General features: G+C 36.8%; 3 protein-coding genes across 6 annotated transcripts; all 3 read left to right on the forward strand.

Moving 5' to 3' along the window:
- Nucleotides 1-9,075, forward strand: LOC109149325 (E3 ubiquitin-protein ligase RGLG2). The gene is made up of 11 exons (XM_019297042.1): nucleotides 1-361; nucleotides 545-629; nucleotides 784-924; nucleotides 1,067-1,180; nucleotides 1,384-1,481; nucleotides 1,626-1,705; nucleotides 7,613-7,718; nucleotides 7,854-7,981; nucleotides 8,357-8,465; nucleotides 8,663-8,719; nucleotides 8,849-9,075. The coding sequence occupies exons 1-11, from the start codon at nucleotides 89-91 to the stop codon at nucleotides 8,930-8,932; spliced, it is 1,275 nt and encodes a 424-aa protein (XP_019152587.1). The 5' UTR covers nucleotides 1-88; the 3' UTR covers nucleotides 8,933-9,075.
- Nucleotides 9,076-12,253: 3,178 nt separating this feature from the next.
- Nucleotides 12,254-14,726, forward strand: LOC109149134 (heme-binding protein 2-like). Its single transcript, XM_019296784.1, has 2 exons — nucleotides 12,254-12,529; nucleotides 14,119-14,726. Exons 1-2 carry the CDS (start codon nucleotides 12,309-12,311, stop codon nucleotides 14,567-14,569), a joined length of 672 nt encoding a protein of 223 aa, XP_019152329.1. The 5' UTR covers nucleotides 12,254-12,308; the 3' UTR covers nucleotides 14,570-14,726.
- Nucleotides 14,727-15,373: 647 nt separating this feature from the next.
- LOC109149290 (protein MODIFIER OF SNC1 1) lies at nucleotides 15,374-27,967 on the forward strand. Of its 4 annotated transcripts, XM_019296985.1 has the most exons (12): nucleotides 15,374-15,652; nucleotides 15,737-15,866; nucleotides 17,519-17,595; nucleotides 21,544-21,624; nucleotides 21,705-21,749; nucleotides 21,925-22,300; nucleotides 23,142-23,244; nucleotides 23,387-23,467; nucleotides 23,580-24,846; nucleotides 24,921-25,188; nucleotides 25,277-26,258; nucleotides 26,349-27,967. In XM_019296985.1, the coding sequence occupies exons 3-12, from the start codon at nucleotides 17,564-17,566 to the stop codon at nucleotides 27,683-27,685; spliced, it is 4,572 nt and encodes a 1,523-aa protein (XP_019152530.1). In that variant the 5' UTR covers nucleotides 15,374-15,652; nucleotides 15,737-15,866; nucleotides 17,519-17,563; the 3' UTR covers nucleotides 27,686-27,967. The 4 variants fall into 4 exon arrangements, with proteins under 4 accessions (XP_019152530.1, XP_019152528.1, XP_019152526.1 ...); XM_019296983.1 differs by having other exon boundaries at nucleotides 15,737-15,869; nucleotides 25,277-27,967; XM_019296981.1 differs by having other exon boundaries at nucleotides 25,277-27,967.
- The last annotated feature ends 25 nt before the right edge of the window (nucleotides 27,968-27,992 follow it).

Here is a 27,992-nt window from a genome sequence, read left to right on the forward strand (position 1 = left end):
TAGCTAGTACTCTGATCTACAAGCTAATTTAAGCGATAGATGCACGAATGAAGGAACTTTAATTTCAAGCGCGGGAGACTGGAGAGCGATGGGTAGTATTTTTTCCTTGGCAAAATCTCGTAAACAGAGCAATACTGCTTCAAGCAGAAGCCCCGGAACAACGTCAACAACCCGTGCATCATCGTACCGTGGACAAACCCAACCCCCTGGTTCTCGTAATAATAGTTTTACTTCCCTCCGGCGAACCCTTTCTTCCAAGATGGCAAGCAGTAGCGTCGGAAAAACCGAGGAAGCTGAGAAGAAGACGAGGGCGAAGAACAAGTACCAGTACATCCCTGATAACTTCACTTCCCTTGATCAGGTTGCTTCACAAATCTTTTTTCTTTTCCAGAAGAAAATGTTACTACTTACTACCCATGGCACTTGAAGCCGTTCATAATCTAAAATTATATACTCCGTAGTCCATAATAATTAAAAATATATACGGATTAATTTGCCAAAAATATATCATATCATTGCATGCATGGCTCTGATCTACATGCAGATTACAGCAGCCTTGAGGGAATCAGGTCTAGAATCATCAAATCTAATTATTGGTATTGACTTCACAAAGAGTAATGAATGGACAGGTTGGTCGAAATGTCAATTGATCGATCGATTTCATTCATTATATTCCAGTGTATTGTGGGCATGCATATATGCATGCCGCATGCGACTTATATGTTAATTCATCTTTTCACCATATGCATATATGGATTATTTCGATCTGATCTCTTGCTGAAGGCAAAGTGTCATTCAACAATAGGAGCCTCCATACAATTGGTGAGCAGCCTAATCCATATGAGAAAGCCATATCTATTATTGGGAAAACACTGGCTCCACTTGATGAAGACAATTTGATTCCCTGTTTTGGGTTTGGTGATGGTAATTAATTAATTAAGCTAAGCTTCCCAATTTACAATCTTGGATTGGATTATATTGTCGTCTGTTTTAATTTGTTCTTACCGGCAGGCTGCAGGCCTTTACCAAATTTAGTTTAATTTGCATCCATTGCTTCTTGTGGCAGTGGGTACACATGACCAACAAGTGTTCAGCTTTCACTCTCATCATTCCCCTTGTCATGGCTTTGAAGAAGTCTTAGCTTGCTACAGGAACAACGTCTCAAATTTGAAATTATCTGGTATTATACAATATATTTATAACTATGTCAGTATGTTTTTGTAACTATGTCAGGAACTATGCCCGGCCTTTTATTTCTTTAAATTAATATGTTAGTATCTTTGTATTGTATATTAGCTAGAACGTAACCATTATTTATATATAAATATATTCTAAAGTAGTTCGTAGTATAAATATATATATAATTATATATGTGTGTTGAAGGGCCAACATCTTATGGGCCAGTCATAGATGCTGCAATAGACGTGGTGGAGAAAAGTGGCGGGCAATTCCATGTCCTGGTTATTATAGCAGATGGGCAGGTTAGATCTAACACCCAGCTAGCTAGCCTACAGGCCAGGCTACATATATACATTATCGATCTCCAGGCCGGCCGGCCATCTCTCAGCATATATACGAGTTTCATCTGTATCCAAGCACCTTACTTTTTGTCATGATTCGTGAAGGTTACAAGAAGTGTTAATACAAGGGATACAGAACTCAGCCCTCAGGAAGAGAGAACTATTTCTTCTATTGTCGATGCAAGGTATGTACACCATCCACTCAAGGCGCGGAGAAACATTATATTGTGTATATATGTGCTGTTTGATCAGAATATATTTGTATCTGTGGATTGAACACACAACACACACATATATAATTAATGCTTCAACAGTTGCAGCTATTTTCCTATATATATATATATATATATATATAAAATTCATATTAATATTAATGAAGTAAGAATTATAAAAATGATATATTACTAAATATAATTATGGTAATATTTAATTAAAATCTAAATAAAATCAAACTTACCAATTGAAGAAGGTAAGAAAAAGATATTGTGTATGCATGTGCATAATAATTATAATGTGAAAGATAACAGAAGTTATAACGGCAGGGGTATTTTTGTCCAAATAATTATGTAGTACAACATTTATAGCATAAGGTACAAAAAAAATTAACAGAAAAAACGGACATAAAATCAAGGACATAACCTGGATTAAAACTTATTATGTTTTTAGATATATATATATATATATATATATATATATATATATATATATATATATATAATAGGAATAATGAGTCAAATCTTTATTATATTATGAATACTAAACACAATCCTTATTAAACTCATAAATTATTCAGTACTGTATATTCTTTTTGGACTTTCTTAGCTACTTTTTGAACCGGTATATATAGAACTTACTTTGTTTTCTTTATTTCTTCTTTGTTGATAGTTGATTGAAAAGCTAGCAACTAGCTACATGAGTACACATTATTCATTATACTAGGTATTGTTACTATACAAACAAGTTATTGGAGAAGACTAAAACGCCCCTAGTTAATTTGGTAAAGTGAGGGCATTCTTGTAATTGACCTTATGAAGGCAGTTATAACCATTTCTTGGTATGACTTTGCCTGAAGGATAAATTGGTTGTAATGAGCTGCTGCTTGGTTCAATAATGAAAATCAACTTTCTTCCGTTTCTCTCTTCTCTTCTTTCTCTCATTCGCTCAGCACTGAGATCGCGACATGGTATCAGAGCCACGGCGAGCAAGTTACGCCGCCACAGTTAGTGGCTCCGGCGAGTCAAGTCAAGCAGTTCGTGCAGGATCTCCGATCATCGGATCTCCCGTTCGCGCACCTCAGACGATCAACACACAGAGAGTTCCGCAGAGGAACAACTCGAATGAAGACATAGACAATCCCCTGTATCTGAACGTTAATGAGAATGCCAACGCGATTCTCGTCAGTCCACCTCTTGCCGGCAGCGGAAACTACGGCTCATGGAGCATCTCCATGCGCGTCGCCCTTGAAGTGAAGAACAAATGGGGCCTAGTCGACGGAAGCTTCCAGGCGCCGGAATACAGCCATGCTCAGTACGGCGCTTGGAGAAGATGCAATCTCATTGTCAAGGCGTGGATCCTGAAGTCCGTCAACACATCCATAGCGCAAAGCGTGATGTATATGGAAGAGGCCAAGGAAATCTGGAACGATTTAAGAAGACGATTCTCACAACGAGATGCACATCGCATCTCGTCTCTGCAAAACGAAATTTATGGCTTGAGACAGGGAAGTATGACGGTTAATGATTACTACACTAGCTGCCGGACTCTCTGAGAGGAGATGAATGCTCTTCGTCCCCTTCCCATCTGTAAGTGTGTTCCACGCTGCTCGTGTGATTTAGTAGACGAAATCAGGAAAGACAGAGAAATCGACCAGATCATTAGATTTTTGCAAGGTTTAAATGAGGAATACAACTCTCTGAAATCCGGAGTCCTTGTGCTTGATCCCCTTCCCGAGTTACACAAAGTATTTGTGATGGCCGAGAAGTTTGAAAGGCAGCTTAACATCACCAATTTGAACACCATTGGATTAGAAATCGCCCACGCTAACGCAGTAGAGACTGGACAGAACCAGTCTAATGACTTTAATGCTACTGTTAATTTTGTCAATAACAGGAAACCAGTGAACATGGGAGGAGGATCTAAGAACACAGCTAGGTGCACCTTCTGTGGCATGAGTGGACATACAATCGAGAAGTGTTACAAAAAGCATGGCTATCCTCCGGGATGGATACCAGGCTATAAGTCTAAAGGCAAGCAGCAGATTTCTAATGCAGTGTTCACACCTCAGTCCGAGAACATCCCAGCTAATCAGATCCAAAGCCTTATTTCTCTCCTCCAAAACCAGTTGGGGAACAATCAACACTCTAGCACCGCTGCGGTAACTTTGGTCCCTAAATTCAATACTGACAACAGTGGGAATGAAGGCAAGTTTTCTAAACTTACTCAGATTAACTCAGTTTCTATGTCATCTACATGGATTGTGGACTCAGGTGCTACTGACCATATAATTTGTTCCCTTGAGTTCTTTAATGACTATCAAGCAGTAGAAGGAGTCATGGTTAACTTGCCAAATGGGAACAGTGCCACTGTTAAACATATGGGCAACATAAGGCTGAAAAACAATTTGTGGCTGTGTGATGCTTTGCATATTCCATCATTTAAATTCAACATTATATCTGTGAACAAGTTGCTGAAAAATTCCTCTCATCTGTTGATATTTGCTTATGCTCAGTGCCTTCTAGTGGACCATGGGAAGATCAGTGGATTTGCTAAAGAAGAGAAAGGATTATACTTCTTGAATGAGCCACCAGTTTCTAATGTCAATTCTATTGTTTTTGATAATTCTCTTATGCAATGTAATAATGTTGAGCTATGGCATCAACGGCTAGGACATTTCCCTATTAATAAATTGCACCTTCTTGATATTCCTGTCTCTAACACAAAGAACTTGGTGTGTGATACTTGCCACCTAGCCAAACACAGGAGATCTTCCTTTCCCATGAGTACCAGTAGCTCTATGGCTTGCTTTGATTTGGTCCACATGGACATATGGGGTCCTTTCCCTGTTGAAACCGTAAAGGGGGAGAGGTATTTTTTAACTATAGTGGATGATTACTCTAGACACACATGGTTGAAACTCATGAGACGAAAATCAGACACTCGGGATGAGATCAAGAATTTTTTTAAAATGGTGCATACTCAGTTTGGAGTAATCATCAAGACTGTGAGAAGTGACAATGGTCTAGAGTTCGACTTGAAGGATTTTTTCAACAAGAATGGGACTGTTCACCAGAGATCATGCGTCAATACCCCACAGCAGAATGCTGTGGTGGAAAGAAAACATCAACATATCCTTGCAGTAGCTCGAGCTCTAAGGTTCCAGGCAGGCCTCCCTCTTGAACTTTGGGGTCAATGTGTCATGCATGCAGTGTATCTCATCAATAGATTGCCTTCGGCCATTCTCAATTGGTCGAATCCATATCTGAGATTGTATGGTAAGCCTCCTGACCTTAGCACTTTGAAAGTTTGGGCTGCTTATGCTATGCTGCCACTCTCTCTAACTCTCGACATAAGCTAGCTCCAAGGAGCCGGAAATGTGTTTTTGTTGGTGTGCCTGCAGGAGTAAAAGGCTATATTGTTTTTGATATAGCTGACAAATCCATATTCATATCCCGGGATGTGGTCTTTTATGAGGATAACTTTCCTCTTATTTCTCGGTCCACCCACACCATGGACCCCATGGCTCCATCTCTGCCTATTCTTCCCACAACTGAGAATGTGGAACTTAGGCCTCATACACACCATCAGCCACAAGAGGAACCTGCTTCATCACTTGTACCAGTATCCCATCACAGGAATGAAGCCAATGAGCAGATTTTAAACTCTGGACACAGTGAGCCTAATGTAGTCAGTACTGATCCTGAAGGCAGTACCTCTATCCAGTATCATGCACCTGCTATTGATGATAGCACAAGTGGTTCTAATCCAATTCAGCCTGCCCAAATTCGTCGCTCAAATAGACAAAGGTAACCATCCAGTCGATTGCAGGATTACTACTGTGATAGTGTTATGCATACCAAAACATCACCACATCATTTATCAAAGGTGATGACTCATGATCATCTTGAGCCTTCCCACAGGAGTTTTGCCTTATCGGTCCTTTCAACTATTGAGCCAAAGACTTATATACAAGCAGTCAAGCATGCCTGTTGGAGAGATGCTATGCTCGCTGAAATTACTGCTCTGCAAGAGAACAAGACTTGGCAACTCACTAAGCTACCTCCGGGAAAAATCCCCATTGGTTGTAAGTGGGTCTACAAAGTAAAGTTGAAGGCCGATGGCACAATCGAGAGGCACAAAGCTAGGCTTGTAGCTAAGGGATATACACAGCAACTTGGCGTTGATTACTTGGAGACTTTCTCACCAGTTGCCAGGCTAACAACGATCAGAACCTTTTTATGCATTGCTGCTGCTAGATCTTGGCACATCCACCAGCTAGATGTAAATAACGCATTTCTTCATGGCGATCTAAATGAAGAAGTATACATGACATTGCCTCCGGGATTTGAGAATGGGAAGCAGAATCTGGTATGCAAACTGATGAGGTCACTATATGGTTTAAAGCAGGCTAGCCGTCAATGGAACGCCAAACTAAGCACAGCTCTTATTCACATTGGATTTAAACAATCCAAGGCCGATCCGTCCTTGTTTACAAAGGGTGAAGGACGACAGTTTATTGCCCTCTTGGTATATGTCGATGACATACTAGTCACCTGCGCAGAACTGGATCCCATCCGAAGCCTTAAAAGCTTTTTGGACTCCACATTCAAGATCAAGGATCTAGGAACTTTGAATTACTTCCTAGGGATCGAGGCACACATGACTAATGCAGGTCTAACTATATGTCAGCGTAAATACGCTCTAGAGATCTTGGAAGAGGCTGGTTTCTTGGAGTGTAAGCCTGTTAACACTCCAATGGCTTCAGGCTTAAAGCTTTGCCATAATGAAAGAGTTCCTATCAGCGATCCCGGACAGTATAGGAGATTGGTTGGCAGACTTTTGTACCTCACGGCTACTAGGCCGGATATCACCTATGCGGTACAACAATTAAGCCAGTTTGTTGACATCCCCACGGACGCTCACCTAGCAGCAGCCCATCGCGTCTTGAGATACATCAAGGGTGCACCAGGTCAGGGGCTGTTTTACCCTACACAAACCAGCATGCATCTCAAGGCTTTTTCAGACTCGAACTGGGCAGCATGCACAGAGACACGTAAGTCCATCACCAGTTACTGTGTTTTCCTTAGCACTTCCATCATATCATGGCGTTCGAAGAAACAAGTAACTGTGTCTCGCTCTAGCTCGGAAGCAGAATATAGAGCACTTGCGACTACCGTATGTGAGGTTCAGTGGCTTGAGTATTTACTCCATGATTTACAGCTCACACCAACCAAGCCTGCCACCTTGTTTTGTGATAGCAAGTCTGCGATCGCAATTGCCGAGAATTCCGTCTTCCACGAACGTACCAAGCATATTGAGATTGACTGTCATGTGGTTCGTGAGAAGATAGACCAAGGCTTGATCAAACTTCTTTCTGTTTCCTCCATTAATCAAACGGCAGATGGGTTTACTAAGCCTCTGCCATCTTCTCTGTTTCAGACCTTCAAGGCTAAGCTTGGTGTACATGATCTATATACGCCAAGCTTACGGGGGATATTAGAGAAGACTAAAACGCCCCTAGTTAATTTGGTAAAGTGAGGGCATTCTTGTAATTGACCTTATGAAGGCAGTTATAACCATTTCTTGGTATGACTTTGCCTGAAGGATAAATTGGTTGTAATGAGCTGCTGCTTGGTTCAATAATGAAAATCAACTTTCTTCCGTTTCTCTCTTCTCTTCTTTCTCTCATTCGCTCAGCACTGAGATCGCGACACAAGTAGTAACAACATTTGAAATCGAGCTGAGTTTTACACTTTTACACTTAAACTATTCTCAAACAAAGCAAATTAAAACTGCATATTCATAATAATTGCAACCTGTACCTTTTTTAATAGTGCATATTAAACAATACATACTCCTTTTGTCTTTGTTATCAGTATGTATCCTCTATCTATTGTTCTGGTTGGTGTTGGTGACGGACCTTGGGAAGACATGAAAAATTTTGATGATAGAATTCCTACTCGTCAATTTGACAATTTTCAGGTAGAACTCTTGTATTTGAATTTGTAATATATAGTCTTCAGCTCGCTTGTTCATTGGTTAAGTTTCTAATGACTTGTCAAACACACTCAAGTTGATAGTTTTTTTTTTTTTTAATTTCCTGTGATGTTGGTGCAGTTTGTCAATTTTACTGCCATCATGTCAACATATAGAACTGATTCTGAAAAAGAAACTAGGTTTGCCCTTGCTGCACTTATGGAAATCCCTATCCAGTATCAAGCAGCGAAAGAATTTGGTCTACTAGGGTACGTAGTACAATCATGCAATTTTCAATTCATATTGTGGTTGCCTAGCTAGGTACTATTTAGTGACAGCATCATGTATTATATTCTCAAATTGCCTAACTAGTTTGGCTCTATTGTACATATTTTGAGACAAGCTAGCTAGCTAAGTTTCTCATTTTTATCGTCCATGATTAACCTAAAATTAAAGTCAATGCATGGGTGAGAGTGGAGTGCTTGTGAATTGACTACTACGTACATCAAGCTAATTAAGGCAAGCTAAGGCCTTTTATTCTTATGCTATGCAACTCCATATATATATATATAATGCTCCAATATGATATAAAACCATTTTAATTATATATCTCACACGTTATTTGTATATCATCTGTGCAAAAGGCATGTGACAGGTAAAGCAAAGAAAGTAATTCCACGACCCCCACCTATTCCATATACGCATCGTCAACCAAATAGTCTTTCAACATCTACACATGATGAAGAAACTCAGGTAGCATATAGATTATGCACTTTGAATTGATTTCCAATTTCACATATATGTATATATATAGTATGTGCAATGTAATGCAATCCTCCAGATTTTTCAAATGTAATTTTCTTATGTGACTTAGAAATTTTTTTTAATAAGTTGGCCGCCGGCCTAGCGCTAACTTTGTTAAATTTGTTTTCCGTAAATAATTAATGAAGGCATGCCCAGTGTGTTTGACGAGTATGAAGGACATGGCCTTTGGTTGTGGACACACGGTAAGCTCTGATGTGCGATCGAATCAATACTTAAAATTCTATATTTAGTTTGATTTGTTAAACTTGTTTTCTGCTTCTTGTGGACTGAGACTATATATATAACCCAAGAGTCAATGTATATTATCACAGACTTGCAGGGAATGTGGTGCAATAGTGTCTGACTGTCCAATTTGTCGCCAGCGAATAACCAGTCGTATTCGGCTATATATGTGACTCAAGGGATCATGTATGCATGTATAGATCGAGCTAGTTTATATTTTTTTGTCCCTTCTTTGCGGAGACTATTAGAGGTAAATCCACCTCTAATTCATAATAAATATTTTGATAGAAGAATTAGCTTATTTATAACGGTTTGAACAACGAAATCATAGTAAAGTGATTAATATATAGTATTTGATTGGTTGAATTATTGATTTATCACTTTTTTGAAATTTTAAAATATTATATCACATATATTATACGGAGTACTATATTGTAAAAATGGTTGTCACGTTATACTTACGAATGCGTACTAACTAATGAACAAGTAATTAAAAAGATGTCAATTTACTTTTCTTAACTCTTCCTATTATACCTATCATCGGCTCCATCAAACTGTACCACAGTGAATGAGGAAAATGTGTTCAAATCATTTATTTAATTGATTAAATTTACGAATTATTTCTCATTCTAAATTTAATTAAATGTAATTCCATACTTGCTAGTCTTGCTTATAGTATCATCAACTAATTGTGCATGAAAAATAAAAATGAAATAGCTAAGCAAGACAAGTTAGGCAATTAAAGTGAAAAATATTCATATTTCATTTTCATTGATTAAATTTAATCACCGGCATCTATTTCCATATCGAATATAAGAGACTTTTGCATGTATGAATTATATGTTTTATAAGAAAAATAAATTATCAAAATGTCAATACAATTTTGAATTTTTGTAATGCTGGCTAAATAGTTATACATGTTACATACGACTTTTAATTACGGAAGAAAATCAATTTGTGGGATTTGAGAAAATAAACTTAGAGAGAGATTTGTTCTTAATTGGCTAGACTAATTTTGTTAGACACAATAACAAAATAATCATGGCTCATGGTGGTTGCATCTATCAAGAATAAAAATTATGACCCGAGATTAAGTCAACATCTCAAAGTGAGGGGGTCTTGCTTCTGTGTTCAATTGGAGTTACCATGATATGCAAATTTTTTTGGGTACAATAATAAAAATTACGATTGTTTATTTATAAGTTTTATTTTTCTGGGAACAAGAATAACAATTATGATGGTATATTTATAAAATACGTGTATCTACTTATACTCATAACTTTTACTCTATATATAAAATTTTGATGTAGACATTTTGAGACCTACTTATCAAAACTCGCCACATGGAAGTAAAATTTGGAAATAACAATGTTTTGTACTCCTACTTTATAGGGGTGCTTAATATTTATCTCAAAATATGAACAAATTGAGATCGAAATAAAGTTTAATTATCAACCAATATTTGAAAGTGTTTGAAGTCTTTACATTTTAATGACTAATATACAATCTTATCAGAAAAAGTGTAAAATAAACTCATAAAGTGAAAAATCAATTAGATTTTTAAATTTTAAAAAATGTAACTACACACGTTAACATACTATATTGAGACAATGAAGTCAAAGAATCAATAAATAATATACTATTACATGCCATTTTGATTCCAACATTATCTCCGGTGACTGGTGATAGCTGAATTGTAGTCGATCTCCATCTCCGACGAAGGCGATCAATTGGTTGCCTTCTTCATAGGAGGCAATCAACTGATCGCCTTCGCTGGTAGATAGCGACCGACGACACCGTCGCCAACCACCGAATTTTCGTATAAAAATAATATCGAAATTAAAATAATATGTAATTGCTGTTGCATATTATTTATCAATTTTTAAATTTTATTAACTCAATATAACATGTGTAAATAATATAATTACACTTTTCAAAAATTTAGAGACTAAGGGGGGTGTATTCAATCATGACTTTCATAGAGTTTTAAAGACTCTTATGAACTTTAAAAGTTTGGAGGTATTCAATTCAAACTTTTAGAGAGACTTTAAAAGTCAGGCGGTATTCAATCAAGATTTTTAAAGTGTCTTTAAAAGTCGTGTGGTATTCGATTAAGACTTTTAAAGAGTCTTTAAAAGTCATGTGGTATTCAAAAAGTTATGAACTTTTGTAAACTTTTTAATTTTAAGACTTTTGTAGATTTTTCCTTCTCAAATATAAATAGTTAGAAATCCGACCATCAACCCCAAGATTTCAAATTTTCTTTCTAACAACTTTGAATGTTTTCTCTCTATTTAAACTCTATTTTTTCTCCCTATTTAAACTCTATAAATCTATCTAAATTCAATAAAATTATTTTTTTCTTCATTATCCTATATTTTTCTCATACCTAAACTCTACCAATTTTTCTCTCTCTCATAAACTTTAGAATCTTCATCTAAAAATTCGAAATAATATTATTTTTACTTCATTAATGCTTGTTTATATTGGTTTTTATTTTTTTTCTATGAATTTTTTATCACTAACTTTCTCTAATTCTCCCTAAATACATGAACAAAGCAAATTTTTCATCGTCAAATTTTAGTATATGTTTCATAATATTCATATAAATACTTATATATTTTGATTTTGATTATTTTTATGTTTATATTCGTAATATATATATATATATATATATATATATATATATATATATATATATAGGTTACTACGAATAGCGAATTACTGTTCGTAACAACAATTTGGAGTTGCAAACAGTAGCACCTTGTTGTTGTTTGCAGTCTCAAATTGCTATTGCAAATAATAGTTCTTTGCATGATGCCTAACAATATATCAAGGATAATTTTCTATATATTATTAATATTGGATTTTTATTTTTTTATTTTATGCCACTTGTAATTATATTTTTAAATATTTTATTTGATCAAGTCTTTTATTATAAATTTTATTATTCAATATTGTTATGAATTTCTAATGAAATAGTTTTTTTTTTTTTTTTTTTTTGTTGATGTTTATTAATAATATATATAAGCTAAGTAATTAACATATAAGTCTCAGCATACTATGGATAAAAATAATAACGTTGAAAATGTTGATGTGGGTGAAGAACTATATAATAAGAATAATTTTATGATATATTATAAATGTTTTGTAAGAAAATTGTAAATGATAAGAATCAAAATCATTGAAAGTTTGTAATGATATATTCAATTTAGAATTTCAATGACTTTTGTAGACTTTTTAAAATAAAAAGTTGATAAAAGTATATGAATGTTTTTTATATAGACTTTTATAGAGTCTTATAAAGTTTTAAAAAGTTTTGAACGACTCTATAAAAGTCAATCAAAGTTTATTAATATCTATCATTTTAAAAGTCTTTAAAACTCCACAAAAGTCATGATTGAATACACCACCTAAGTACTTTTTTTTGGTAAAATTTAGAGAGTTTCATTTTTCTCTGTCTTCCAAAAAATAAAATTGTCAATGAAGTCAATATTTCTTCTTGCGTGACATTTTGGGATTCCTCATTCCTCGCAAGCACTGAGAAAAATGGTTCAGCCAAGATGGAAGGAAGCTCTCGTCGCGGTAGTGATGATGTCAACGACTTTCTATTCTGAAGTGGTTGTGTGCAAGGAGATAGAGTCTCCGCAGTTCACGGTGCTGCACTCCGAGTCGGACTTCGAGGTTCGATTTTACAGGGAGTCGGTTTGGATGACTGCACACACTGATGAAATTTCTTTCGATAAAGCCACCCGAGATGGCTTTCACAGGTCCTTTTTTTTTTTTTTTGATATACTTATTATTATTATTTTTAAATTTTTTAATTAAAGCCCTCTGCTGAAGTATAAACAGTCGAATTTCTGGGGTATACTATATTCATATACTATATTCAATCTTCTTGTATTTTGAATCTGTCTTCGTGGTTTCTTGCCACTTTTCAGCGTGATAGATAATTGGTTGTGATTTCATTTACGGAGTATATATTTATAGTTTCATTGGAATTTCAACTAGTGCCACCTTCAGAAGCCAAGTGGAAGAGTAATACTTGAAAGGTTACAGACTGTAACTTACAGTTTTGTTCATGATCTCCTACATGGGCGTGTATTTGCTTCTGGGTCGGGGGGAACTCAAGCTAGTTATCATTCATTATTATTTTTCTGTTAGGTAGAAGTTCTTGAATATCACAATAGAAGTACTGCACTTACTAATGACACATTGAAGAAAGGGCCATCACCAATGTGAATGCCTTAATGTGTTGAAAGGAAATGAAACTAGTGACTCTGTAGACATGGTTTTTTTGATTTGCAAAGTGAGAAACCAGAAAGGAGATACAATATGTGAAGCTGGCAAATGGGAATTCAGAGAGTAAATCTATTGGAAAAATGATGCTCACTAAACTAAGGTAGCAAGTGCAGGATTTGCAGACTTTCATAGTTTATTGGGCATCAAAAGCTCTAGTTAGGTCCATTACTTTCTTCGGTAATGTGGTTATTAAAAGTTAATCTATCATGTCAATTTCAATGTTCTTCATCAATGTAGTGCATATGTTTTTTCCTCTCTTCGAAATGCATCCTTTTAGTGGAGCAGCCACATGCTTTGTTTTCCCCTTCTTCTTTTTCACCCCCACTTTCTATGGAGTTGTTGGACAAATACTCCGTATCATTTTTGCTATTTGATTTCCTCAGTTGAATAAGTCAAATATCCTATACTGGAGGTATCTTGAATGTAGGTAACACTTTTTACTTCAGTTGCTTCCTTTATATTAGTGGCAGACACTTTTTTGTTAAAATTATAAAACTAATGAAAACACATTATTTGGTTGGTTTTGTTTGTTTAAATTAGTATAGAGTTCAGTTTTTGGATTCACAAAAGATGTGGGAATACAGTCAGTTTCAGTAGGCAAGTATATTCCACTGTGCTTGATGGTGTGCGCTTAGTTCTTTCAATTGCCTGGGCAGTGGGTAACTGGATATACAAATTTTGCTTTTTCTTTTCATTGGTCTTTCGTTTATGTATTCTTTTTGTTTTCTCTTTAAAGTTGTCATGACTTTCCAGTGAACTTACCCATGACTTGATTACCAACTCCTCACTTTCCTCCCTCTTCTTAATTGTGAGTAGCCACATTTTGTCAAACTATATCATGGATGCTCATGCTATCCCTTTCCCTGAATCTATAATAATGGTTGAAGCCCACTGTACTCCTCTTGACATGCTTGTTCTAGTAGTTGCAGCAGTGCTGGCTCTAATCATGCAAAACAGCAAAATATATTTATTGTGTAAACAGTGAATTATATTTTAAATACTCCGCAGCTAGAAAGCTTAGTGTTGTAGTTCTAAAAGATTTTTATTGTTCTCACAGATTGTTCCAGTACATTGAAGGTGCAAATCTGAATTATTCTCGTATCTCAATGACGGTACCAGTCTTGACAAGCATTGTCCCTGGAGCTGGACCTCTTCACTCATCAGCATACTTTGTCAAATTATACTTGCCAGAGGAGTTCCAAGTTGAGCCACCATCTCCGCTTCCTGAACTGAACCTGCGACCTGATTCTTGGACCAGTCATTGCATTGCAGTTAGGAAGTTCTCTGGATTTGCAAGGGATCGCAACATTGTGAAAGAAGCTGAGAAACTGGCTCTCAGCTTGAGCAGGTCTCCATGGGCAAATTCCACTTCTGCAAGTGAATATGCTTACTCAATTGCACAGTACAATTCTCCTTTTAAAATCATTGGTCGGGTCAATGAAGTTTGGGTGGATGTTGGCGGGTCTGAAGCCAATGGTTGCAAGCCCGGGCTGGTGGCTGCATACTAAGGAGGGTGGCAAGCCAGCGGGCTGCAGGCGAGTGTGAATGCTTTGTCTGTTGTGGCTTTACTGTAAATAATTGTGTAATATTGTTGAACCATTGTGTAAGATGAACTTATAACACATCAGGTCATTAATGTGCATAGTGTTGGAATTTTTATTGAAACTCCTAATACTTTCTAAGGGTATGTTTGGAAACAAGGAAAATGTTTCATTTATATTCTTTAAACTCCTAATATGTATTAGGGACCAAGACTATGTGGTCTAATGGTACTCGGGTTGGACTTTCATTTGGAAGGTTGAGAAAGTATATGAACAGATACTATATTGTAATAGAGCCAGTAACATTCAAAAAAATATGTATTAGGGGTATTTATGTTTTTTAGAACATATTTTATTTATATTCTTTAAACCAACCAAATATTGGAATAATATTTTTAAAGTCTATTATTTCAGCAAACCAAACAATGGAATACAATTCGTATTTAATTTCTTGCCTATTTCATTGATTATGTAATAATATTCATATTCTCTTAAAATTCATTTCATGAACTAAATATATTGTGAATATTTTGGTTGTTATTGCGGATAAATAAACACTCCATAAATATTAACTCTAAATATTTTTTTTTCTTACTATCATTTGTTATGAACAGATATATTGTAATAGAGTCAATAACACTAAAAAAAAAAAAAAAAAAAAGTAATTGAAAAATTAATTAAGGCGTGTACGCCACGACGATACCTGGGAGATTAGGGAACGATGTTGATCTGACTTCAGGGGATTCCAATTCGGAACTTAACCCTGGTTTAATAAAAGGGATTTGGGTTCGATCATCCATTTCCCTTCTCTCCCCCTCTCTCTTCCTCACTCCGTCCTCCTGCGCCATTCCTCTATACAAACCGATACATATATACGCACCATATCCTCTCCTTCCCTCTCTCTTTCTCTCTCCCTCCCATATATACGTATATATTTATATATATAGATATAATTTATATGCATACGTGTTTGTTACTTTGTTGTCCTTTTCGAACAACTCACAGATCGGAGCTTTCGCAGATCCGGTTAATTTCCCTCTTCTCTCCGTGGTAAGATATCCTTGTAGTCTCGTGTTTATGTATTATCCGTGGTTGTATTTTTTTTTTTCTGGCATTTGAAACTTTGAATTTTAGGGTTTGGACAACGTCAGGTGATCGTATTCGAATTGTGTCTGGAGACTTTAGGTGTTTTTTGTGCTCAAAGAAGTTTGATATTGTCGCATCCGTAAAAGTAGTCTTCGTGTGTTTAGGCATTTGGTAACAGGTAGTCAGTACTGCCTTCTTCCTTTATTATCCAGTGGTATTAGTACACTTATTTTCGAGCTGCGGTTAGGAGAGGGCTAGTAAATTTGAGAATTATATCCATTATGCATTGTTATATGCAATTGGAGCTTTCACCTTGTTATGTAGTCATCAATGTAGACTTGGGAGTGTATTTGAAATTTATATGACTTGTGTGAATCTTTATGCATACTTCAATTTTAAGGTTTGCTATGTTTTTACATCCATCACATCATGCCATGTGGGTTGTTAATGAGGTTTGTTATAAGATGATTTGTTGTGTGGTGTTTGAAGTGAAGTTTGTTGGAGGAATGCACTATTTTAAGAGTTTGAAGGTGAACTTAGCTAGCTTACTAGAAATAGAGTAACTTATGCAATCATTCATAATAAATCATAGCGGGTTTAACAAATCGAGTGTCTGTTGTGAATTATATGCTCAGAGGCTTTTGTCTGAATGCTCGGGCTGAGCATTATTTGAATGTATGGTCATAATTTGAACACTATGAAGTATGATCATGTGCATTTGTGGAACAGGTAGTACTCATCAACACACAAACACTCAAGAATTTATATGCATATGGTATTTCTGCATTTGCAGCATACTTGTAGTGTTAGAACTTAGAAACATGGTAAACCAATGATAAGTTTCATATTTGTTTCTCTTAAACAAGGAGAGTGAAATGCTGACATGTCTTTACTTGTAAAATGGAAAGCAAATAGTGGTTTTGTTGATATATTGATGATCTTTGGTACTTGAGCCAGTTTCATTAGACACTTATATGAGCTATTTAGTCATTCTTGCGCTTAGCTTGACAACGCTGTGAACTGCTTTGCTTAATTTCTTCTTGCTCTACTGACTCTGATTACTTTTATTGCTCACTACCACTGTGACAAGCGATTTTAACTGTTTTTTCTTATTGAGCTATAGGTTTTAATAACGTATATATTTGGAAACTGGTGAAATAGAGTCAGACTTTTTAATGCTTGTTAATTGAAGTGTGAGACAGAGTTTATACTGTTACAACTAAATTACAATTAAGCATTAAAAAAGGAAACTATTTGGACACATTGATAAGGTAGTAGTAGACTGTAGTATCGTTTGTTTTTTTTTTTTAATAAGATAAATTGTAGTATGTTGTGATTTTTTACTAGTATTTTTTGTGATATTAACTTAGTATGTAAAGTGTGTTCATATGATTCTATGGAGCTATTGGTTGTACTTTTTGCTTATCAGATATGTTTTCACACTTTAAAAAGTGAGAAATCAGAAGTTTGTACATGAAGTGAGAGGTGAGCTAGTTGACCAGGTTAGGCTTGGCATAAGCTGTGTTCAAAATGAGCTCAAGTGAGATCAAACATTATCTTGTTCTAATCTCCACATATCAGATACTAGGTAGCAGGACTAGATCTTTCCACATATTTTTCTTTGCCATTGGAGAGAATATTTTCCTTTTACTTCACATAGGATCATTATTGAGAGGCCTTACTAGTTTGTTGAGGATTGTTCTCATGTGTATTTGAAAAATGTTTGCTTGCAATTTCTTTGGCAGAATTTCTTCATTTTTCTCTAGATGAGTTGCTGCTTTTATAGTCTCTTTCATGTGATTGTATTTTAATCCTGTTTCAAATTTGCAGGATTTAAGGTTGTAGTTTGGATGACATTAGATCTATATATTAGCAATGACTTCAAGTATGTTAACTGGGGAGCGAAGGTAATAATAATTCTTATTCTGAATCTCTGTCATTCATTTTTCTTTTCAAATGAAATGAGAATTCTTCCTGTTCATTTTACTGTTTTCTGAACCTTTCCTGCTGTAACATGATGTGGATTCATGCCAATGTAGTTCTAGGCTTTAATACCTCAAAATTTATGTTGACAAGGAGATGTAATTGATTTTCTAGCTGTGGAAAATGAGACAAATCTGAAATATGGAAAATCGTGAAGGTGAGAAGGTCATATATTCCGAGTTTGGAATGAGATTTTAGAATTTCCTTGGAGCTATTCCAGTAAATGGGCATATAGGCTGAGGGCTTGTTTGGTAAATGGCGGTCCGCCACTTTGGCATTTTGACCAAGGTCAAAAGAAGATTTTTGGTTATTCAGCGGTTTGCTCCAAACCGCTGAAAACTAAAACGCTGCTGCCCCTCAATAATGTTTGCCTATCAATGGATGGGCATGCAAATTTAAGGAGCCTTGAGGCTCCAAATCCTCCAATCCGACTTTTCCCACCAATGTGGGAAAAGCGGGAAAACAAAGGGCTCCCCTAATTATTATTATTATTATGTTTTTAATGAAATATATGTATACCCTTATAGGTCATTTTAAATGTTAACTGCTAATCTAAACAACTAATTTTACCAAACATCTCTTTACAAATTACTGATACAATTCGTTGGTCAAAACCGCTAACACAATTCACTATCCGCTAACGCCAATTGCCAAACAAGGCCTAAATATTAAATTACTTTACTTTCATTCATCATGAGCTCTAGTGTTATTGCCAATGACATTACTTTTTGATGGAGAACAATATGAGAAAATGATAAACGTTTGAGCAAGACTAATAAGGCACTAATTCAAGATGAAAATGAAGATGGAAAGTAACCAATCAATCAATCATCAGATTTGCATGTCACAAATGGTGCATAATTCATGGGATTGGAGCAGAAAATTAGGGGAAGACAAATCAGATAAATTATGCTATTTACTTATTTATTCATTGTATTAGTTTATGGGGGCGTTTGACAATTGGCTGATAGCTTATTGTGTTAGTTGGTTTGGCCAGCTGATAGTATTAGCTGATTATAGAATGGTGTTTGGTAAATTAGTTGTTTACTCTTAGCTGATTACATGTAAAATGACATATAAGGGCATAAGTATATTGTGTTATTTACTTAACTCTTAATTATACTTTATTGTTATCGTTGTGTTATTATTAATTATTTTTAACTATTATTTTTTGTTTTATTATTAATGCTGTTATAATTATAAAGAAATGCTTCGTAGTTAATAATAATTCAACATATCGGTTAACACACACACACACACACAAACACGCATGTCTGTGTGTGTGTCTTAGGCAAAGAGTCAATTTAGATGTCGGGCTCTAGGCCGTTATGATGATATTAAAAATGTAAATTTGAATAAAAATTGAATAAATATAAACACCACAATAGCCAACAACTATTAAGGGTAAATTTGATTTTTAAAACGAAAATGTAATAAGTTGATATCAATAAGTTACTCAAACTCTCAAAGTGGCTTTTTCATTTTCAGCTTATTGGCATCAATAACCAAAAAAGCTGTTTACCAAACATTCATATTAGCTGGTTGACCAGTCAAACACGCTAAAGTTGGTCTGACAAGCTAGACTTCGGTTGATAATCCATTTTCCAAACACCCCCTATAAATAAGGAGCCTCCCTTAGAGTGAGGGCATGACGTATTGGTTAGAAAATATTAGCTATTGCAGCTAGGTAAGAGCTAGTGTGGTTTAGTGACAACCCTGTTCGTTCACATTCCATAAAAGCATTTCCGCTTTCTTTTCCCATTTCCTGCTTTTTTATTCTAACAAGGACCTTGTTACTTGTAGGTTTGTTTTAAAACCACTGCCTAAAGCATCCTATGATTTGAGTTTATAGAGTTACATAGTGTATATTTGTATAATTGTATCTATTTGTGTCTATACCTTGAATTATCTCTTTGATACTAAGCAAACTGAATATTTCAAGGAAATATTTCTTTTCTCCTACTAGAAGTATTAAGATAAGTGTTTGTTTGGCTCATGGGTCTACTCTTAGGCCTTAATGATTTTCTTTATAATTATTTAGGATTTAGGATGAATGAACTAATGAGATCTAGTATGTGTTATGTACTCGGGCGAACGCACACGTCACACGGCGAGTTGGTGATTAGGGTTAACGTAGGTTGTTTGCGTGTTGCCTATGTTGAGAGATGAATTAAAGGAACAAGGGCGGAAAAGCAAAACCTGACTTCAATTAGCGAACAAGATACTAGGAATGTTTTGAGATTTTATCTTAACTTCTTGCTTGCTTGTCCTTTTATTAGAATGAAATCCCCTTTATATAGGAGGGTTACAAAGATTAAATCAAACCTAAAAAGGAATGGAGATCATTAAGGCTCTTCACCACAATTATTCGATATCTATAAAGGAAATAAATCAATTCAAATAGAAAAGATATTTTAGAATCAATTAATCAATCTCCTGATTTTCTGAATCATAGCAGTATGTGACTTGAATAAGTTATTGGCATATTGGAGAACCAATATGCACCATTGTTGTAAAGCTCAGCCTGGGCAGCCACCTAGGTGCTAGGCGCCCCTAAGCTGAGTTGATTTTAGCTTTAATTGCCATTTTATTTGGCTGAACGACTAGTTGGACAGACGACCAATTCAGCTGCTTATTTTATTTATTTATTTATTAAATAGGGTTTGTATGCTCAAAACGACATCGTTTTGAGCGAAACAACCCTAAAAGAAAGTGAAAAGTGAAGACTTGAAGGGAAGAAGAAGAATAAATGAAGACAAAGAAGCAAAATATGAAGACTTGAATAGCAATCAATAGACACAAGTACACAACACAAAAGCAAAATGGAGTAAATTGGAGATGCTAGTTCCTCTAACTACTGCTGTCCGCCATCTTTTGTCAACACTTGCTGACTTGCACTGTCTCAAGGGCTGGACTCACCGTTGCCTTTGCTGCTCGTTGCTCCCATTGCTAGACTGACCTCGCCGGCAGAGACGAGTATGGTTTTTCCTTCTCCATTCGGTAGAGAAGATTAGCAATTGAGACCATGGCCATTAGGGTTATATATATATATATATATATATATATTTAGTAGTCTCTGCTTTATATATATATATATATATATATATATATATATATATATATATATATATATATATATTGTTTTTTTGGGCTTTGTATTAGCCTTGAAGTAAATGAAAGGCAAAAACTATATATATATATATATATATATATATATATATTTATTGCCTACTGCCTTGGCAGTAGTCTCTGCTTTTTATGCTTTAGGAAGCTTGAAGTAAGTGAAGGGTCTTCCAATGCTCTGGTAATTGGTATTGAAGCCTAAAGTGACTGAAAGGCAAAAACAATTAAAAAAATTTATTTATGTACCTAGGTGCTAGGTGCCTATTGGCCGCCCAATGAGCGCCTAGCGCCTTCTATAACATTGATATGCACACAGTGAGCTCATCTTATGATGAAAACTGATTTAAGCTCTAATACAATGAATACTTTTCATGCGAGAGCATGTGATATTCGTGAGGGGCATTGTTAAATGCCAAAATCATTTTGGTTTTCCTCTCTTTTATTTGAACTTTATTTTTTAAATGGTTGTTGGGGTGGGGTTTTGGTGCAATTGGATTACTGAATAAACTGTTTATTCAGTTTATTTTATCCTTAAATTCTTTACACTCATAAATTATGTAAGAACTTGAGGATTTACCTATTTAACTTTAAACACCATTGTTGTAACATGATATGGGTATTTTGAAGTTGCAGTGTGCTACTTTTGATTACTTAAAGGATAAGGATTTTGGTTGGCATATACTTGACATGCCCATGATGTATAATGATTTATAATTTCCTAATAGTAGTTTGTCATTATATCATTTAAGGTGGGCGTCTGCAAGGAGAGGTGGCATGACTGTCCTTGGCAAAGTTGCTGTTCCAAAACCCTTGAATTTACCAAGTCAGAGGTATATGGTTACTGTCTAGATAGTATTCTGCTATAATTTTATGTTGCTTTTTGAAATTCTATGTGCTAATATTTCTATAGATTAGAGAACCACGGATTGGATCCAGATGTTGAAATTGTTCCCAAGTAAGTGCTCTGTACTTCAGTTTTCTATACATGCAATTTTTAATTTTTTTTCCCTAGTTTGTGTTGGTCTCTCTATATGAGGATAGCACTAGTTTTGCAAATGCTACGGTGCTGGACCTCTAAAAAAGGGTTGATGTTGTTCAATTGCTGTCTTCATTGGGACTCTGTGATACAGGGGAACTCTCAGCTGGGGAAGCAAAACATCTTCAACTACCCCAAATGCATGGGCTTCTTCTACATTGTCCCCAAATGCTGATGGTGGCAATAGCTCTCCGAGTCATCTCAGTGCCTGCCCTTCTTCTGGTGGGAACGGTAGTCGACCATCTACTGCTGGTAGTGATAGAACACATGAACCCAGTGTGAGTGCATGGGGTTCCAATTCTAGGCCATCATCAGCTTCTGGTGCATTGTCTTCTAGTCAAACATCATCAACGTCCTTGCGCCCACGAAGTGCAGAGACAAGGCCTGGCAGCTCACAACTTTCACGTTTTGCTGAAACTGTTACAAATCATCCAACAGCATGGGGAGCTGGTACTACTGCAGAGCAATTGGTATGCGTTTAAATCGCGCTTAGGTGCCGGCCGGCCGCCTAGCGTATCACCCTAATCGGTGGTGTAGGCGGCTGGCCGCCTAGGTGCCAATTGCCTAGGCCGCCTAGTTGGCTGATTAGCTATTGTTCCCTTTTTTGTTTTTTTTTTTAAATGGTTTATTTTACTCAAAACGACATCGTTTTGAGCGAAATAGCTCTAAATCTTTCAAACTTTAGATTTTTTTAGGTTAATATTTAATATTTTAGTATTAACTATTATAGTTTATAATTATCAAGTCTTAAAAAATAAACAAATTTTTAAAAAATAATAAAATAATAATAAAATACACGGGCGCCTAGCAATTTTTTCAACCATGCTTGTAATATTATTCTCTCTACAATTTCCATTAGTTATTTTTCTGGCACAGTAATATTAGGGGGGAGCAAGAGGAGTATTGTGTAACTCCATTATTGAATCTTTTTAGTCTTTTCTTTTCATCAATTTGTGAGTCTGATAACGAAAAACTGCTGATTGAACTGCAGTTAATGAATTCCTTGATAATGTCTTGTAATGGTGTGTTTAGTTGACAGAAAATTGTAAAGTATGATCTTTGCTTTATTGCTCTTTTTGCTATCCCTTTAAACATAATTAATCACTGCACTTTAGATTTTTAGATCAAGGATTACTATCAATTTTTTGTGCACATGGCACAATTTCTATCTAGTGATATATAAAACAGGTCTTTTTCTTTCTTGCCTAAGATGTTTCACTTAACTTTTCTATTCTGTTAAGGTTCTTGTTTATTATAGTTGCTTCTAAGCATAAAGTATTGTTTAGTCTGAATTATGCTTGTAAATTTCAGGGGATTTTCAACTCTAAAAACGAGGGATTTTCTCTAAGTTCTGGGGATTTTCCTACTCTTGGCTCTGAGAAAGATAATTCTGTGAAGACTAGCGAGCAAAGAGGTAATTGGTGTTGATGTCTTTCTTTCATTTATTTATTCTTAAATTTTTCTATTGATGGTTATGTCTTGCTTTAATTGTTTAAGACATTGCTGCTCTTCAAAATGTATTTGCTCTGTGTTTAAATGTGGTCATTTGTTTATAGGTCATAGCTCTCACAGTCGGCCTAGCTCAGCTTCTGGTAAACTCTCACAGGACAAAGGCAAGACTGATGGAACAAACCCTGGTCTGTACTGTATATTATTTACATTGTTTACAAATTATTGTCTTATGCCCTGTTTTCTATTGTAATTAAAAATATAAAAAGTGTTTGAAAATGTCTATCATCCTTGTGATAGAGCAAGATGTCAAAAATGGAGCAGTTGGCATGTGGAGAAGAGATGGTCCCCATGATAGTATTCAGGCTGGCGTGGACATGTGGCAAGGGGAGCCCCACCAGTATGTTAATGCTGATGTCCCCACTCAGCATTTTGATGCATGGCGTGGTCCTCCTATGCATGCTCCAACTGGTGTTTGGTATAGAGGACCTCCTGGGGGACCTGCCTATGGACCTCCTGTTGGTCCTGGTGGGTTTCCAATTGAACCATTCCCATACTATAGGCCTCAGATCCCCCATTTAGCAAATTCACAGCCAGTACCTCCTCCAGGGCATGGTCCTAGGGGACACCACCCGAGAAGTAGTGATTTGTATAGGCCCCAAATACCAGATACTTATGTTCGCCCAGGTATGCCTTTTCGACCTGGGTTCTACCCTAGTCCAGTGGCTTTTGATGGCTATTATGGTCCGCCTATGGGGTACTGCAATTCCAGTGAGCGTGATATTCCGCTTATGGGCATGCCTCCTGGCCCCCCTGTTTATAATAGATATCCAGCACCAAATGCTCCTGATCCAAGCAATTCTCATGCCAGAGCTGCTAGCCGTGGTATCAATAACAAAACATTGCCAGAACAAGTGGAACCTGCTCATCCTGATGATGCTCGACGACCATATAAAGTTCTTCTAAAGCAGCATGATGAATGTAGTAGAGGAGAGGATGGAGAGAATTCGAGACAAACTGTACCAGCTAATACTCCACATGGAGATAGGATCTGTCGGTCTGGGATATCATCACAAAAGAATGAATGGGAAGTCCACAGTAGTGAAGAAGAGATGCTTCCAAAGAGATCAGCAATGAATGAGAGTTCTACTTCACACAGTGTTGATAATCAAAGAGGCAATTCTTCAGACAATGTCAAATTCAAATCAGTTGAAAGTATGGACAATGTAAGGACTGCTCCTGAATGTTGGATTCAAAGGTCGGCAACTACAGAATCCTCTCCTGGAATGGCTCAAGCATTGCCAGCTATGCAAAGAAGTTCAGTTTTGCCCGTTACTGGAAAGGAATCAACTTTGATGAAAAAGATTGAAGGTTTGAATGCAAAAGTTCGAGCCCATGATGGGCATTTTGATCAACCAATTGGAGAGGAGAAAAATAGGCCATTTATTAATGTTAATGTTAAAAATTCTGTGGATGAAACTGGAAGCTCGGCCATGTGCTTTGAAAGGACACATAGCTCTGGAAACCCTGTTTCACAGCCACATGTTTCAACTACTGACGTGTCGAGGTAGTTGGTCTATCTTTGTTTGTTTCTGTATAGCTTGTTTATTCATTCCCTTAATGAGTCTTCAACTTTTGCAGGAGAAGCTATCATGGTTTGCAAGGTAGAAGTGATCATCTTGCTAAAGCCAAGTTCGGTTGTCGTGATGATGGTTGGCGGAAGCAGCCCCTTTCTGCCGAATGCCCCCCTGCTTTTTCATATCCTAGTACTATACCTGCTTCTAATGTTCAAACTCATGGGTCTAATCCTCAAGTTGAGGCTATTGAAAATATTGTGACTAGTGTACCTGGGAAGGACGAGAAAGAATCTGTGCCTGAATTATTTGATTCAGTTGGTGGCCAGACACAGGTATTAGATTACATTCACTGTAGGCCTTTAGCTTTTTCCCTTTTTTAGTGTGCAAATTTATTATTTAATTTTTCTTGTGGTCAACTAGCGTGCTAAAATGAAAGAGTTGGCAAAGCAACGTGCCTTACAGCTACAAAAAGAAGAGGAGGAACGAACTAGGGAGCAGAAGGCCAAGGCTCTTGCTAAATTGGAGGAATTGAATCGGCGTATGCAAGGAGGTGATTCTTCAGCCCAGAAGGCTGAAAAAGCTCCAATCACCAGTTCCATAAAGGAAGAGCAAGGACAGAGTCCACTTACTGAATCAGTTGCCACTGGTTCCTATTCTGAAGCACGAAGTGCACCTTTGCCCACAAAGCTTGTTGGCGTTGCTGAAGTAAATGAGAGCACTCCTAGCCAGGGCGGTGAAGGTAGTAGTATTGAGTTACAAAGGAAGACTGCTAAACCAGCTGATTTAGAACCTACCATTGCATATGAACAGACTTTGACACTTCAGCAAGATCTCAACAGCACTGCCACTGATGACAGGCTAACCCACCAATCTAATGACAGACATAAACGTACTGGCTACAAGCAAAGACAGAATGTTGCAGTCCATAAGAATTTGAATGAATCATCAGCTCCAGTTGCTGTTAATGAGGCTCCAAAGAATCATATTGATTACCCTGTGAATGATGATGTATCAACTGAGATTGATATTCACAGAGTTGGTCCAGGTGGTGAATCAAACACACCCAATAACTCTAGTACTATGGTCGAGGCCTGTTTACAGCAGAGAAGGAAAGGAAGTAGGAGTAGCAAGAATAAGCAGAAGATTGATAATATGCCATCTAGCCCTGCTTCACTTCCTACAATGCATTCTAACAATACTACTGCAAAAAACACAGAAAATGAAGTCTCCAAAACTTCCCTGCAAGTTTTAGATGTCAGTTCTGTACAGGCAGCAATGAATAGTGACAATGGGCTGCAATCTTCAGAGCACCACTCTCCTTTTTCTAGCAAAGAAGGCCATGGCAGAGTAAGTAATCAGTGGAAACCTCAGCACTCTCGCAGGATGTCAAGAAATCAACACGGTAATAGATTTGTGGATAAATCGCATGTAAGTGATGCCGTTGTGTGGGCTCCTGTTCGATCACAGACTAAACATGATACTGATGTTGAAGGTAGTCAGAAAATGTTACCTGATTCTGCAACTCCTGTGACGGGTGACAGTGTGGTGCAGAGTAATTCTAAAAGCAAGAGGGCTGAAATGGAGAGGTATGTTCCAAAGCCAGTTGCAAAAGAGTTGGCTCAGCAGGGAAGTGGTCAACTCCAAGCCCTCACTTCCAACATTCATGCACCAGTAGATGCTACAATTGGAAAGGCAGAATCGCGATTTGAAGGCACCAGATCTCTTCAACCTGTGGCTTCAACTGCTGAGAATGTGGTATCCGTCATAGATTCCAGGGAAGGGGAAGGTAAGACCAATAATAGTAGACAAGGAAGAGCATGGCGCCAACGCAATTCAACAGAACCACAGCATGTGAAGGATGTGCACCATGTATCATCAGTGCCATCAGTCCATGGCACAAGTGATGAGAAATCTGGCCAAAATCAATCTAAAGAACCAGAGTCAGATTCAACCAAGTCTGTATCCATGTGTACCAGTGACTTAAATAATTTGGATGGTTGGGGGATGCCTATTGATTCAGCAGCTCAACCCATGTGTTTGGGAGCCAAAGATGAAGGTGCAACAACAGGCAAAGCGAAATGGAATTCTACTAGGGACTACAAAAGCACAGTCAATGCTGGGCCAGATCACAAAAATAGTAAAATCGTTGAGACTGGAAAAGTTTACAATCAGTCAGTGGTGCCTGACATTAAGGAGATTGACAGAATGGTAACTGCTAAAGAAAATCGTGTCACTGGAAGTCGGGCTTTATCTCATTGGAAACCCAAGTCTCATGTGCATCCAGTTAACAGTCAGGTGCATGTTCGACAACAATGTGAGAAAGGTGAAGTAGGTGAGGCTGAGCTTGATCTTTCTGCATCTGAAAATAAAACAGTGCTAGATTTTAATCAGGGTTCCAAAAGAGATGGAAAACAACATTCATTAGGTGGGAGACCTTTCTCCCCAAACCAACCTCCTGTTGGCTTGGATGAATCTGTTCCTGTGAGTGCAGAAACTCAGAATGAGCAGCGCTTTACCTCAGGATTCAGAAGGGGTGGGCAAAACAACCGTATAGGTAGGGGCCAAGAATCAGGTGGAGATTGGTCTTCTGGGTATGATAATCAGCAGCATAATGTCCATGTTAACCGGGAAAGGCGACGAAATAATATGCTGCATTATGAATACCAGCCAGTAGGACAACACAACAATAAGTCCAGCAACTTTGGTGGGCCAGCATATAGCTCTCAAAATGTTCCAAGATACAGAGAGAGGGGACAGTCTAGACGGGGAGGTGGAAATTTTCATGAGCGGAAAGGAGGGAATCTTAGGGGAGACTCCAGTTATGATTGATGGTAATGTGGTTAATAGATTTATTTATGTGACGGAAATCCCTAGACACTTGGTGTTTCTTGATTGAGCCACAGTATCTGCTGCATTTGCTTAGGGGAGTCATTTACCTTCGTAGGAATATTTTTGCATAGTTGGACTAAAATGTGAGTGTTTTTCAATCCTGGACAAAAAGTGAAATACTCTAATGAGATCCATTTTCTAGAGATGTTTTCGGACCCATTTTCTTTTCTTTTTTTTTTTTCCCTAGAAAATGCAAGGTGTATATAAACTGTGTTTTCCTGTCACCTTATTTTTCAAAAAGGGCGTG

The sequence above is a fragment of the Ipomoea nil genome, unplaced genomic scaffold, assembly GCF_001879475.1.
Source record: "Ipomoea nil cultivar Tokyo-kokei standard unplaced genomic scaffold, Asagao_1.1 scaffold2159, whole genome shotgun sequence".
In the NCBI taxonomy this organism is placed as follows: domain Eukaryota; kingdom Viridiplantae; phylum Streptophyta; class Magnoliopsida; order Solanales; family Convolvulaceae; genus Ipomoea; species Ipomoea nil.